At 36.9% G+C, this 15,931-nt stretch overlaps 2 protein-coding genes across 2 annotated transcripts; one reads left to right on the top strand and one right to left on the bottom strand.

Annotated features, from left to right (window-relative positions):
- The first annotated feature begins 507 nt into the window (after positions 1-507).
- LOC141653329 (chloride channel protein CLC-b) lies at positions 508-5,307 on the top strand. The gene is made up of 6 exons (XM_074461053.1): positions 508-1,058; positions 1,361-1,561; positions 1,844-2,021; positions 2,777-3,309; positions 3,702-4,860; positions 4,983-5,307. Exons 1-6 carry the CDS (start codon positions 847-849, stop codon positions 5,088-5,090), a joined length of 2,391 nt encoding a protein of 796 aa, XP_074317154.1. The 5' UTR covers positions 508-846; the 3' UTR covers positions 5,091-5,307.
- LOC141653330 (uncharacterized) lies at positions 5,159-12,659 on the bottom strand. The gene is made up of 15 exons (XM_074461054.1): positions 12,349-12,659; positions 11,766-11,880; positions 10,828-10,939; positions 10,682-10,726; positions 10,479-10,546; positions 10,340-10,394; positions 10,160-10,239; positions 9,908-9,991; positions 8,959-9,072; positions 8,098-8,216; positions 7,854-7,971; positions 7,468-7,598; positions 7,186-7,339; positions 6,996-7,075; positions 5,159-5,586 (listed from the first exon to the last, which is right to left on the bottom strand). The coding sequence occupies exons 1-15, from the start codon at positions 12,561-12,563 to the stop codon at positions 5,502-5,504; spliced, it is 1,575 nt and encodes a 524-aa protein (XP_074317155.1). The 5' UTR covers positions 12,564-12,659; the 3' UTR covers positions 5,159-5,501.
- Positions 12,660-15,931: the final 3,272 nt, after the last annotated feature.

Raw genomic sequence — 15,931 nt, 5'->3', positions numbered from 1 at the left:
CCGATAATGTCTTAACCAAGCACACAAGTAAATTATAAGTTCGGACACTCGAAAGAAACACATGCTACATAGTAAAGCGCTAATAACGATATACAATCTGATTATAACATAGAAAAATATTAAAAATGGGTGCGACATAACCTCACTAACAAAAAGAGAAGTAGGTCATCATTCCATTCAGGAGAAAGAAAGCAATCAGGGGAAAGAAAGCAAAAGGGTGAATTTGCCTTTTAAGATTAATTAGTAGAGTAATATTTTAAGATTAGTAGTAATAACAAGAGCAAAAATATTCATTAAACAAATCATTATCATATAAAATGAGTCCGCTATATGCATAAAATAGTCTCATTTGAATTTTTGTGTATATTAGAAAACGAACAATGATTACAAGAATTTCAGACGGCAATACGAACACTAATCAACCAAGGAGGCATAGACAATAACACGACCAATTCAACCACCGTCCACACTAAAATAATTTGGGGTGACAGAAGAAAAAAAAAAGCCAGCATAAAGATAAAATAAATTAATAAAGCACTAAGATTACTGTTTTTTCCAAGTGTCAAACGACACCCTCCAAATTTTCTAAATTTGAATTTTTCTACTTTTCCCCACGTATTATAGGCTGTTCCAAAGAATAAGGTGTCCAATATCCAAGTGACATGTATAAAATGTATAAAATACAAAAAAGGGCAAAAATGTGATTGCAATAATGCAGTAGAAAAATATTCATGTAACTTTATCCAAGCAACCATAAAAAAATACAGGAGTATATAATAGCTCTCCAACTTCACATAGTTTTGCAACAAAAAAAAAACAGAGAGACAAATAAAACAGAAAGAAGCCATGGCAGAAGCAGAAGAAACAACAACATCAAAACCAATAAACACGGAAACAATGGAGTCAGATGATCATCAAAATGGAGAAGCAACTTCAGGAAGCGTAGACCTTGAATACAACTTACACCAACCTCTTCTTAAGAGAAATAGAACTCTCTCTGCTAGCCACTTAGCTATGGTGGGTGCTAAGGTTTCGCATATTGAAAGCCTCGATTACGAGTACGTTCTCCCTCTCTTTTTATCTGTGGTTTGTGTTCCATAGCACTGTTATGGATAAGGTTGCATACATCCTAAACTTTCTTGCTATTCTTATCCATAGTATAACTAACTCCTATGTGTCTGTGGTTTAAGGTGTAAGGTTGTGTACATGCTGTACCTTTCTGAAACCAGCTAACCACAGAATTGCATGTGTTTGGTTGAAATTCCCGTGTCTTGTAAAAGATTATATGATAGACTATTATGATGTGAAAGAGCCATCTTAACTAAACATAACTCAAGACATGTCTGTACTTTTGATGCAGAATCAACGAGAACGATCTGTTCAAACAGGATTGGAGAAGTCGGTCAAAAATTCAAGTGTTGCAATATGTGTTTTTGAAATGGAAACTGGCGTTTCTAGTGGGGCTGTTAACTGGGCTTATTGCTACTCTTATTAATCTCGCTGTCGAAAACATTGCTGGTTACAAGCTTCTTCTAGTTTCAGAATACGTGATGCAGGACAGGTGCTTATTTCTGTAGAGTAACTCAACTATATTAGTATCACATAGATTTGATCTATAAACTACGTACATACTCATTCAGAATTATGAGACAAGTGCTTGTCTAAAAATCGAAATCGGGTATTTAAGGAAAATTCCCAAGTTTTTGGAGTATAAAATGAAATGCCCAAGTACCATACACATCAACTATGCCTGGAATATGACGCGGCCACTATAGAGTCAAAGCACAATAATGTATAAGATGACTCAAAAGTTTTTTTGGTTTGGTTATTGTTTATGGTGCAGGTATATGATGGGGCTGATAACATTGACAGGCATAAATTTCCTACTTACTCTAATGGCAACTTTGTTAGTTGTTTTTTTCGCACCAACCGCAGCTGGGCCTGGAATACCAGAAATTAAAGCTTACCTTAATGGTGTTGATACCCCAAACATGTATGGAGCCCCAACACTGTTTGTCAAGGTTGGTGAGCTATGATTTTCACACGGTTTTTCTAACGTGTGCCCTAAGGGTACACAATAACCTAAATGTGGTAAGACTCATAAGATATCCCCATTAATCATGGTAAAAATGAGTTTATACTTTAATATGCCATGACAATATCTTGTGAATCTTACCACATTTAGGTTATTAAAGTTGGCACACATTAGAAAAACCGTTTCATACATATCTCCAACATGTTTTCCTTATATCATGTACTAATCAAACATTTCATGTTAGCAAGCTCAAATTATTGCATGACTAAGGCTTTGTTATTGTATTCTAATTTCTATGTAATCTAAATTATCTAACAGTTGCTTCAGTACGCATTTATCTTCACAGGATCAACCTAAATGATCATTAGCTCTAGGCAGCACTTCTCAAAATTTTCATTTCCCAGTTTGTATCATAATCATAGTTTTCAATCTTCGTTTGGAAAGAAGCATGTCAGTCAAGGGATAGAATCATAGAAATAATGTTGATGATTGTACACTCAGTTTTATCTAATTTGTGATATCATTCATAAAGATTACTCAAGCCTCAAAGTCTCAAACTACTATCAAATGACCAAATAATTAGAAAATGAAAGGTCTCACGGTGTAATGTAGTCAACCCAGCATGCTAACTAAAAAACCAGCAATCTAGATTATATGTGTAGGCTTAAACATTCAATATAATAATCACGAGCATCAAAAACTAAATTGTTACCTGCGTAAACTTATTTGCTGCTGCAACAGATAATTGGCAGTATCGGAGCTGTCTCTGCTGGATTAGACCTCGGTAAAGAAGGACCTTTGGTACATATAGGAGCTTGCATTGCTTCTTTACTCGGTCAAGGTGGGACCGAGAAGTACCGTATAAAATGGCGTTGGCTTCGCTTGATGAACAACGACAGGGACAGGAGAGACCTGATCACATGTGGGGCCTCTTCAGGGGTTTGTGCAGCATTTCGATCTCCAGTAGGAGGCGTACTTTTTGCTCTGGAGGAAGTGGCAACATGGTGGAGAAGCGCCCTCCTATGGAGAACATTCTTTAGCACAGCAGTTGTAGTTGTGATTCTCAGAGCTTTCATAGAGTATTGCAGTTCTGGACAATGTGGGCTATTTGGCGATGGAGGGCTCATCATGTTCGATGTGAGTAGTGTCACTGTGCGGTACCACGTGATGGATATCATCCCCGTCATCCTCATAGGACTCATTGGTGGAGTTCTCGGAAGCTTGTATAACTACCTTCTTCACAAAGTCCTTAGACTGTACAATCTCATCAATGAGTAAGCTTTATCCAACTTCTTTTCACATCTAGAATTACCTTCTTCACAAGATCAAGCAAGAGATCTACATCAAATGGATTAAGATATTAATATTTAACATAACCTTTGAAATAATAGTGAAATCAAACATTTAAATGAAAATCGGCCAGGAAAAAGACGTGATAATGTATGTTTGACCCCAACCCGATCCGACCCATATTGACCAAACCCCTAATTTTAGGCAAAATAATAAATCCGTATTGACCCGACCACTATTCTGACACAGCCCGCATTGATCCAACCAAACTCAACCCTCCCAATCCATTTGACACCTTTAGTGCAGACTTAACTACTTAAAGCTCTATAGTTCTGGATTTGGAACAGCATTTTCTTACTGCTGTATTCTGTTGCAGGAAGGGAAAGCTGGCAAAGATTCTTCTAAGTCTTACAGTTTCGGTCTTCACCTCAGTGTGCATGTACGGCCTACCTTTCCTCGTAAATTGCACAAAATGTGATCCGTCAATTAGCAATGTCACCTGCTCAACAACAGGAAGAACAGGGAACTTCAAAAGATTCAACTGTCCAGAAGGCTACTATAACGACCTTGGTAGCTTACTCTTTTCAACCAATGATGATGCTGTTAGGAACATCTTTTCAACAAATACACCTGGAGAGTTCCATCCCGTCTCTCTGTTAATCTACTTTGCACTCTACTGCATATTGGGTCTCTTTACCTTTGGCATAGCCGTACCCTCCGGACTTTTCCTACCCATCATTCTTATTGGTTCAGCTTATGGGCGCTTACTCGGGTTAGCCATGAAAAATTACTCAAAAATCGACGAGGGTCTTTATGCAGTACTCGGTGCCGCCTCCCTCATGTCGGGCTCAATGAGAATGACTGTATCCCTTTGTGTCATTTTCCTTGAACTCACCAATAATCTACTACTACTTCCCATAACAATGCTTGTCCTCCTCATATCGAAAACTGTAGGGGATTGTTTCAACCCTAGCATATATGATATTATACTAGACCTTAAAGGCCTTCCTTTTCTAGATTCAAACCCTGAGCCATGGATGAGAAACATCACTGTTGGTGAGCTCGCTGATGTCAAGCCTCCATTAGTCAGTCTACGTGGAGTTGAAAAAGTCTCGAGGATTGTAGATGTTCTCAAGAACACTACCCACAATGGCTTTCCCGTGATTGATGATGATGCAATGCTACCAATACCAAATGCACATCATTCTAAGCTAATGGAGCTCCATGGACTCATCTTGAGGGCTCACCTTGTAGCTGTGCTAAAGAAAAAATGGTTCATGAAAGAACTAAGACGAACAGAAGAATGGGAAGTGAGAGAGAAATTTACATGGGCTGAGCTGGCTGAGAGAGACACAAACTTTGAACAAGTAGCCATTTCGAAACATGAGATGGAGATGTATGTTGATTTACACCCCTTTACGAACAAAACTCCTTATACCGTAGTAGAAGACACTTCTGCAGCAAAGGCAATGGTGCTCTTTAGGCAGGTTGCTCTTCGTCATCTTCTCATTGTACCAAAGTACCAAGGTTCAGGGGTAAGTTCCTGTTGTCCTGTAACATATAATATACATGCAGTACATAGCTGATATAGAGTAAAATAGGAATAGATGTAAGGATTTCTGAATGAATGTGTAACCAGTAATGTTCTTTTTTGCAGATATATCCTGTAATCGGAATCCTAACAAGACAAGATTTGAGGGCCCACAACATCGAGAGCGTATTCCCTCATCTGCCAAAGGCCAAGGGAAGAGAAAAGCAGAGATGAGTTCTCTAAAGTCGCAAAACAGGCGAGTTATTACCTCAAGAGTCAAGACCATAGATTTGCACTCTATATTCTTTCAACATACTCCGGATTGTTTGCATTCTTTTTCTTAAATATAATATGTACAAGATTGTACATTTTTCCTACAAGGAGGTTGTAGGCTCGCCCAAATTTTTCAGCTACACCATCTATAAAGTACAGAGTACTACATGTTACAGTTTCTATAATAATAGCTACAGCTCCGTCAGCAAAATGTCAGTACCATTGACATCTCAGAAATTGTTTGTTCTCTTGTGGTTTCAAATTTTGTCACTTAGCCCAATCAAGTTTTGATTCTCTGGGTAGCCAGGGTATTTTTTGTGTTTAAGATTCAATTTTGGACCACACCCAACCTGTCCAGAATTTTGATTCTCCTCAAGGTTTCTTAAGCTTCTTTTTGGTTGCCTTTTTCTTACTCTTTGCCACAGGATCTCTTTTGAAGATGGCCAAAATCTCAATACTGCAACAATAAAAATGGGTCATCATCAATTACTAAAAAACAAGAGTACAAGAAAAACACCAGCTTGGAATTATACCATAGCCAAATTATTTCTGGCTTATAAAAAAAGAACATGAAGAACAAGCACAACAATAATAAAAGGAAAAAAAAAAAAAAGAGTACAGGATGACAAGCAGGCCATAAGAAAAAGGGCTACAAGAGTCCATGAAAGGTTTTTGCTTCACCTTGTGTTTTCATTGCAGAAAGGTGACTCCACAAAGGGTGTGAGAAAATGATAAAGCACTCAATATAAAAACCTTCTACAGAACGCAAACTTCGTAAAGCAAGCACAAGGGATCCTGTTCACAGTATCTTCTGTTGATTGTCTATATGTTGTAAACCCTACGATATATGTAAATGCAAATAACCAATTGTTATAATACTCTATGTCAAGGAACCGGACCATGTGAACCTTCTAGACACAATCAAAACATGTCCAAGATAGCTGATTGTACAACAACGTTGCCCAAGTGCCTAAAAGAAAAAAAAAAAGTGCAGCCACTTTGGCGAGTCATTTTGATTTGTTCCATTGTAATCCATAACTAAAGAATATTCAAATTTGGCTCCATTGGAATTTTTGAGGGGAAATCACACTCTATTCCTACTGAGGAAGCAATCTTTCGGATGATATCACTACAAACTGGCTGCTGGACATGTAAATTGTATTAGATGTCGGAACTGTCCAAGTAGGCAACTTGAAGCTTAAGGTCTTATCTTAGTATGCACTAAGCAACTGTTGAACTACATTAATTTGGACAAGCACTGTGCGCAAATTTAACAAATACAAAGAGAATGACTGAAGGAGGCAGACAAACTATGGATGATATTTCCGTCACTTGGGTGACTGTCTTTTTCTTCGCAAACACTAATTCCCACTGGCAATAGAATTTGTCAAGCATATACATAATAAGCAGGTTTTCCACATTTCCAATGGAGCCAAAGACTCATTACTCTTTGGTTATGGATTATAATGGAATAAATCAAAATGGCTCACTAAAGTGGCTGCACTTCTTTCTTTTGTGAAGTAGCGGTCCTTCGATGCAGTTCTCGACGCAATTTTCATCTTGGGTCATTCGGAAACAGCCTCTTTGTGTTGCTACCACAAGGGTAAGGCTGCATACATCCGACCCCCCCTTACCCCGCAAAATGCGGGAGCCATTGAGGCACTGGGGTAATGTTGTTGTTGTTGTATACATAATAAGCAGGGAACTAGGGAGGCAACTGGCTCTTTGTCAAACAGGTTATATATTAACTATCTTATTGTCCGTTCACAGAGATCTTTTTTAAGAACAAGTTTATCTATACTCCCAACTTACTTTCAAATAATAGGTACTAAAATAAATAGCATAACAGGTCAATCTTGACGTTACCTTTGTGTTCCAGGAAAGAAGTTAAAGCCATGTGCTTTATCCAAATGCCAAGCCTTGCTAGATAACAAATGCTTGCAGTCCTATTAATCAATCACGGCATCAGGAACTAATTAGGAAATCTCAATCTTAATCATGCAGATTAACATATACAGGTAAAAGTAGCTATTCCAACTGGGGTGATTAAACATACCCTTTTGAAGCTATCCCATCCACAGCTTATATAAATAAGTGTTTGAGGCAGAGCATCACTTTCTGGCCAAATTGTTTTGCTTTCTACACTAATGGATTCTTCCCTTTCTCGTAAAATCCATGGCCTTTTTTCTTCTTTCAGGTTAGTGGAAGTACTGAAAAGATGACAGTTTCAATTTTAGAGAAAATAAAATATCGTAACATGCATCAAAAACCTAAAGACGTAGGGCTACATAAGATCTATCATCAAATCACAGCCATAATGAAAGAAAAAAAAAATAACCTTGCAGAAGTATCTGCCTTGCGCTTTGCAGATGATATAGTCCATAATGCATGGAGAACTGATTCATCCAGCCCTTTTCTAGGAGGGTCAACCACAACTACATCAGAACCCACAAGCCAAGAAGTAGGCTCCTGCACCAGGCAAAAAACATGTTGAAACTAAGAGGCAGTAGATCACTAATCTTATTAGAAAAGGAATACTAAAGAATGAAAATGGAGAAAAAAGGGACCAGGCCCTTGGATGCTTTGTTTGGACTAGTGCCTCTTCATTCACAACCCAGACTCGAATACATGCCTCGTTTTCATTAAACTTGAAAGGTTTAGTTTTTCAAATTGTTTTACAAAGGGAGGATTGAACAGTGACAAAAAAAAAAAAAGGGCCCTTACCACTGAAGCATCTGCATTATGCCAGCTCATTTTGCAATCCACGCCAGTTGGTAAACGGCTTACTGTCTTCTCAAAGCAGTGCTTTGAGTCCTTATTAATCTCAATGCACTTCACGGACCTGAGAACCACAGAGAGGAGAGAAAGGGGAAAAAAATATTATGGTTCCAAATACGGTACTCTGTATATAACTTTTTGTAATCAAGGCAAATAATAAGCCTCTTTGACAAAAATGAGATTTTGATACCTGCTCTTCTTAGAAGCAGCCAATGATAATCCTATAACACCGGCTCCTCCATATAAATCAGCCACTGATGAACCATGTGGGACATACTTCTGCAGCTTTCGCAGCAAAGAGTCGAATGCCTGAAGCAAGGGTGGTAGAGATCAACCATTGAAATAATTTAGAATTTACATGTCTCAATTGATTACGTACTTATAAGTCAGTTGATGTTGTTAAGACAAAGCAGATGCTGATTTTTTTAGTTAGGACCTTCAGCTCTTTATAAATACCAAATTGTACACTGACCTTCAATTTGGTTGGGTGTCGCATGTCGTGTGTCCAACAATTGGAGTGCCCGACACGACACAACACTTTTAAGACTTCATTTTAGACCAAAAAACTGAAAACTTCACGGGAAATAACCCTACGCGACACACCGATATCATGCCATGTCCGACACTTGCAGCCGAGTCGGAGTAACATAGCCAAATCCACATGCTCCTATCATATGCACTTTTAGAGGAATATTACTCTCGTTTTTACCTCATCCCCAATCAACATTTTTCCTGTGATACACTCTATGTGATGCTTAATGGAAGTTCATTGATGTTGCAGGTCCAAGGGTTCAAAAATTAAGTCAAACTTCAGGTAAGAAGTTTTCTCACAAAATGAAGAAGAAAACTGTGACAAAACTGAAGTGGTTGATGCAAGTAATGTAGTGCGCGAGTTGTAAAATGTAATGAAATACATAAGTGGCTCAAAATGAAGAAACCAATATGGCAAAAAAATCCTCAGCAGTAGCTTCCCATGCTAAACAAAATCATAAATGCATAACTCAAGTTCACCTAGGACCTACATATGTTTCCAAAGAGTAAAGATTTATACCCGAGTGTTTGCTTGCCCGAAACTCGAGGGAGTCAAGTAAACATCGATACCTCCAACATGTTCCCAAAAGTCTCTCTCACCAAAAAGATGTCTCCACCTGTTTCCAAAAATTATCTGCATAGCAAATATTTGCCTTCAAGTCTTTCACTACTTAAAAAATGGGGCAAGTTATCAACAGCAAATAATACCCGGTGTAGCCAAAATGCATTTTCGAAATTTAATTAGAAATACGTGATAAAGCCCATCACCTAGAAAATTAATTTCGCACGCAAAACATAGTAGAAGAGAAGCAATTATGTTCTAGAACAGATACCACTTCATACTCAAATCCTACCTACAATTACAAGTTACCATGAGTTTCGCATATCTACTGTAATTGCACAACATTTTTCGCATGGCCTTACTTGGTTCATAAAAGCCACCTTCCGGTACAACTATAGAAGTCAAAGTTGCAACTTACAAATAAGATGATCCACAAAAGTTATTTTATGGTTGAATCTTTAAGGAACAAATACTTTATGTATCAAATGAGCATAATAGATGCTATGAATGTGATTAATTCTGCAATTGGTTCTTAATACTTTACTACTGTTACCAACATTTCGTGTCTTATTAGACAATTCTGATAACTATCACGATGAGTATAGAGGTAAGACTGAAATGGAACTTCTAAAAATAACTTATTATTAGCACACAGTCTTTTAAAATTTTCAAAAAAAAATGCAATTTTCAATTAAAAAATATATTAAGAAAATATCACGCCATATTCTACAAAGAGGGCTGCCCCAATTTTCTTGGCTAGCGCATGTTCATAGGTGCATCACTCCTAACTCTAACCAAAAATGTAAATGGTTAAGAATTGCGAAATCCCGAAGGCCCATAACAATGACATAAGATAATCAGATCTTAATAATTGAAAGCTAATGAAAAATTTGGATACGTAACTTACATTATTCGTTGATGTCTGAAAGTTGGCCCAAACAGAGTGAATGAGATGAATGTTGCACCTTTCGCCACCCTTTCTCCATAGGAACTAAAACCAAAAATAATAATCATAAAAGGCACGTGGAAATCGAGAACAGAAAAAAGGTAGCAATAGAAAATATTTTATCTAAATCAATGGGATCCTATTTGGAGACATTTACTTAACAATTATGAATGGAAATAACGCTATACTTGCAAAATAAATCAAAGAGCTTACATTGGCCAAAGCATTTAGTTTATCAGAACTCGGTGAGGTCTCGCTTCTCGAGTTCCATACTAAACTAACCTGCACTTTACCTGAAATCAGATGTATAAAACAATAACAAGCGTCATAATTAATCCCATCAAAAGACAAAATCAGCTTCAACTTTAAGGCAGTATGGGTTTAGATGGGAACCATTTCTATATCTATCAGAAAATGGTAGTGAGGTATCATGTGTTGTCACAGCCATCTGCAAGCACTCAAAATCAATAATATTGGAGCAGATTATGAACAAAACAATTACTAAAAAACATTGTTAGAAACCATCACTAACTTGCACATATCGCAGTTCACCCGTACCCAAGTCTTCATCATACGGCTCCACATTTAATTCAGTTATACCTGAAAATAAGCAATAGATTAGAAAGAACATAATCCTGAAGTAATTTAGACACAGATTATTTCACTGGTCAACAGCACGACAACGCCAACAGAGAAAAACAGAATGGTTGATCAAACCATCTTTGAACAGCGCACCAGTTCTAAGTAGCTCAATTGCTGCATTGATGCTGGGATGATGGGCTGTAGACCAATCAAATAAATCCATTTCATTAGAAAACATTCACACAGACAAAATCAGAAGAAACTGCATATAAAAATGTTTCAGACAATGGAAGTCGAACCTTTGCACTGAGGAATGTCTATTACATTATGTGTACCCTCTTGATATAGACCAATAAGAGGATTTACCGATGAACCACGAACAGCCAACTTTGCTCGACATCTCCAGCCATACTGATTCAATTCCAAAACATTGCGAATAAAAGTGAGCGCTTCACAGTGAAATATGTGTTCTACTCTTTAGAACCAAATCCAGCAACATATCAAATAATAATTTAATCCCAGCCCAATTTTGTCAGTCTACATATAAAACACCGCAAATTGATATCTATAGCTTGTACATATATGAGATTACATACACAACCATTGTGAATCTACAAACGAAACGTGAGACCATATTTTACAAGTTGTAGGAGATAGCAAATCCAACATATTATCCCATGTTTGTAGAATCATCAGAAACAACCTTACATTAACAGGTTTCTTAAATAGCCAGATATGTCATCCAATATATATTCACGGAAATAAAGTACATCTTCAAATGTCTATTAATTTTACAGAATATTCTATGACATACATTACAGAAAATCAAATTTTGACATAGTAGTATATAACCGGAAAAAATCCTCACAATCAACCCCCTAAATAATTTGAAAATTGTCTACTAATTGATGCAAAACAAACTTATTTAAATAAATTCTTAGGAACTACATATGATTCCATAAATACACATACGGACAAACTACAATGTCAGCTCCAATAAAGTAGCATAGTGTACAGTGGTGGAAAAAAAGCCCGGCAAGGGCAGCCGGACCCTGAACATTGTAAAATTTGGAATTTTTAGTTAAAATATTCGATCTTTTTCCTAGTTTGTTCCATTGCATCATTAGTTGGCACTTCTAAACTCTAAATACCGGTTTCGCTGCTAATAATCATTTCCTTAACAATAAGGATAATAAGAATCTTAATTTGGTACTCCAATGAAAATACATGAACTTACCAATCTACAAGTATCAAAACTGAAATCAACTACACCAAGCCGCTTGAAAAAATCAGCAGCCTCATCCACCACACTCGGTCGATGAAGATCATATTCGTGTGTACATCCCGAGCACCTAATCATCATGTTTAAAAACACACTATCTAAAATTTACATTAAAAATAATGAAACAATCAACTGATTGTTATTAATTCAAGTTTATGCTCCCACATTTCAACATAAGTATATCACAAGCTTGAAAATTCAGTAACCTGCTCCACTTGCCTAAATTACACTGAAAAAACGCACATGTAGAATTCGCAACAGATAATGTGAAAATGCGAGAATTCAGTCAATATTACATCGAACACAAATTCTTCTGTAGGACGGTCTTATATTATATTTAACCAATTAACTTGTTCTAATAACTACCTGTTGACCCGAGCGTAACGAATTTATAATAGTTTTGGGACAATGGCAACTCGCAATTCTTACAATATTGAATTATAGTAGGAGTAGGACGTGTATATTTGAGAGAATGGAAAGAGACTAATTGAACATCAAAACACATTAAAAATAGAAAATACAAGAGCGAGTGACGTACGATTGAAAATGAGGGCATTGAAGAGCGCAGGATAAGGAAGGAGGAAGAGGAGTTGAATTGAGGTTGTTATTGTTGTTAGGGTTTAAGGTAATTGTCGGCGGTGGTTTTGGCGGCGCAGATACTGTTGGTTGCGCGCGTACTGAGCTTGTTATTATACGGCGGTGATACGACGTCGTCGGAGAGAGGTGGAAAGGTGAGATAATGGAGATTGACATTTTTAATTGTTTCAGCTAACTGCTAAGATACTGGTAATAGTGTAAGAAGACTGAAGAAAGAAGATACCATACGAGTGTTATAGAGAATAGAGATGATGAGTGATTATTGTCAAAAAAAAAAAAAAAAGAGATGATGAGTGAGGAGGTTTTGGGTTGGCCTGCTGGGGTTGTTAAACTGTTGGGCTGGATACAAGTTTCTACAGTTCAGCACTTCATAATTTTTTTTAGAGAGAAGATGGGTGGAGAAATGAGGGGTATAATTGTCAATAATGTACTGCACAAGTAAAATGTGTACGGCGAAAATCAACACCCTCTATCTCGGTAGGTGCCCCGCTAAAAAATAGGACGCCGGCCGGTCTTCTGCTGTATGGAGCGAAACTGCTTCAACTGACGTTTCCGTGGAAGAAAGTCAACTTAGGCGAGGACAGGTCATGAACCCGATAGAAATTTTATATTCGATCGTTATTCATCGTCGACAAATTTTAATGAACTTTCCAAACTAACCCTCCCACCCCAAGCAATTCAATCAAATTATCGAAACAAATTTAAACAACAAATCGAAATTAAAATCATTTTAACTCTAAACACATTCTAAAACACATCTACACTTTTTCTCATCCCTCTTTAATCATTCTTGTGAGAGATTCGTGGCGATTGTCAGATTAGGGTTTCAACCTTCATCTTCATTTACATTCCTTTGCGAAAGTTTTTAAATCTAAGATGTTTAATCAGTTTTCTTTTGAGACTAACCCTAGATCTTGGGATTTGGGGGAAATTGCTATGATAAGGGTATTGAATGGAGTTTATAGTGATTATATGCGATTACTGTATGTAGGTAGCGGTTTCATAGAAGATTGATATTGAATTGTTATCAATTTCTTGTGACCGTAGAATCGCTAAAAGGTATGGTACTCAATATTGCTATATGGTTGATGATGTGATATACTTGTTTGATATGATTTTTGAGATGATGTTGATATTAGCATTGTGGTTGTGAATCTATGTCGGGAACTGGACTTCAACCCCATAATTCTCCTCTTGTGGCTCTCGTCACATGAGGGTGTGCACTTTAATGATCTGGGTTCGCTCGTTGTGATGAGCGGGACTCTAGGTGGCAAGGCTGCGGTCTGCCACTGGCAGGGGAGGGTTACCCATTGCGATGAGAACTTGGCAAGGCTACTCGCTGCGGTGAGAAATCATTGTGATGTATGAGCATACTCGGAAAGAGCTAGTAACACGAATTCCGAGTCCAAGCTGTGGAGACACGGTTTCCTAAACCATGTGGAGTTAGTTTTAGCTTATTTTATTTACTTTCGAATAAGATTAGGAAAGGTTAGCTTATCCTAATTCTAATCAAGTTAGGAAAACTTGTTATTTTCTAATCCTAGTTTAATTAGAATACACTAAATCTGATTGTATTTTAATTATTAGTATTTTAATAACTTTCCTAGTTAGTTTAGGAAAGAAATAGATTGCTTAATATGCAAGTTAAGGAATTAGATATCGAGTCAGATTTGTGACATCGAGTAGAATTAGGAAAGATTGCTTATTAGTCAAGCTAAGTAGGAGTATAAATAGGGGGCGTGTATGATCTAGCTTAACACGTGAGATTCAGAATTTTATTAGAAGTTTCCATTGTGAACTTTGTTTGATTAGGCTTGCGAGTTTAGTCTTTTAATCTTCCTTGCGAGGTTGATTGTGAGTGTTTCGAGTTCGTACCTTGCGAGGCGGAGAGCGAGATTCACCATACTATCCCTGTTACCTTACAAATTCACGAAATCTACAGTACAACAAACACAATTCCGCTGCAAAACTACTAATTCAATCGACAAACATACACGATTTTATCATATCCTGCGTACGAACAGTTCGTCGTACTGTTCAATCACGTTTGTTCATATAATTTTACATCACATTGTGTCCGGGCTGCGGTTCGGACACTGGTTCTTGGAGTTTGGAGTTGATCGATGTTGGATTGGATTTAATGTTGTGAAATACGTGATTGCTTCCGTTCTTATGATTGATTGTATAGTGGTACTGACCTTGTGTGATGTTTTCTTGGTTGTTGTCTCGTTTGTATTTGTCTGCGGTGATCCATTTAATATTGCCAGCAAATGGTGAGCGGTGAGACTTTTTCAGGTTGTCTATGGTTGCATTAATTCTGGGGTTAGTTGATGAGGACGCGACGACATCGAGTTCAGCTAGACTTCATGATATTAGAATTCCAGGCCACCAGTTGTATGTATTTCCGTTAGTAGATATCAGGCCGGGTTGTTTACGAGTTGTAGTTGTAAACCCTTTTGTATTAAACTACTTATATTAATTGTTCTTTTATTGTCTAATGATATTTACTACCTCAGATCTTGGAATCTAAACCAATAAATCAAAATGAATTTAGGTGTGTCAAATAAAATGAATCCGGCACTACTACAAATCCAGACAACTACAACGCTCCTTTAACAACGCTTATTCACGAAAATCACCATAAGATTGTAGAATGGATGGCGCGAATTTTACTAAACTTAATTACAACGGTTATGTGTTGATAACCGTTGTTATAGGTTTTAACAACGGGTCAAACTTGCACAACCGTTGTTAATATAAAAACTAATAACAACAGTTTACTCTGTAATACATTATAACCGTTGTTAATAATTTGGCGCAAAGTTAGTGAAAAGTAATTACAACAGTTATATATAAACCCGTTGTTAATACTTTTTAACAACGGTTGTCTAAGGACCCGTTGTTAATATATTCTCTAATGACAACGGGTTTATGTGTAAAAACCGTTGTCAATACTTTCCATAATATAAACCACACAAACACAGATCGACTATTTCTGACCCACAAACACAAACCTAACACAAACACAAACATACACAAACACAAACAGACACTTTCTCATCGTCTCTTTCTCTCTTTCTCATCGTCACTTTATCATCTCCGTCACTGTTGTTGTCATCGTCTCTTACTTTCTCTAATTATCAAGTAAATATCTATCGCTTTATATGCATGGTTTTAGGTTTTGTCATCTCCGTCATTATTTTCTTTCTCTAATTATTTTATTTGCACGTGTTTTTATCGATCATTATTGTTCTTTCTCTAAGTATTATTCGCTTAATTAGTTTTGTCACTGTTGTTTTTCTGCGTTTATTAGCTTGTAAAACAAATTAAATGAAATAAAACAAAGAAGAAGATGATGGAGAGGAATGCATAATAAACTTAATTAATTAATATATAAATACATAAAAAAACAAATTACATTGCTAAAAATGCAATTCTTAGATATGCATAGAGAGTCTGTCAAGCCATTTTTTTTGGCGTCCTTGAGTGCGATCCGAGCTTCCTCAAGGTAGCTCTTGAACCTG

Source organism: Silene latifolia, chromosome 4, assembly GCF_048544455.1.
Source record: "Silene latifolia isolate original U9 population chromosome 4, ASM4854445v1, whole genome shotgun sequence".
NCBI classification, from domain to species: domain Eukaryota; kingdom Viridiplantae; phylum Streptophyta; class Magnoliopsida; order Caryophyllales; family Caryophyllaceae; genus Silene; species Silene latifolia.
The sequence above is the reverse complement of the archived record's forward strand: the minus strand, read 5'-3'. Positions and strand labels throughout refer to the sequence as shown.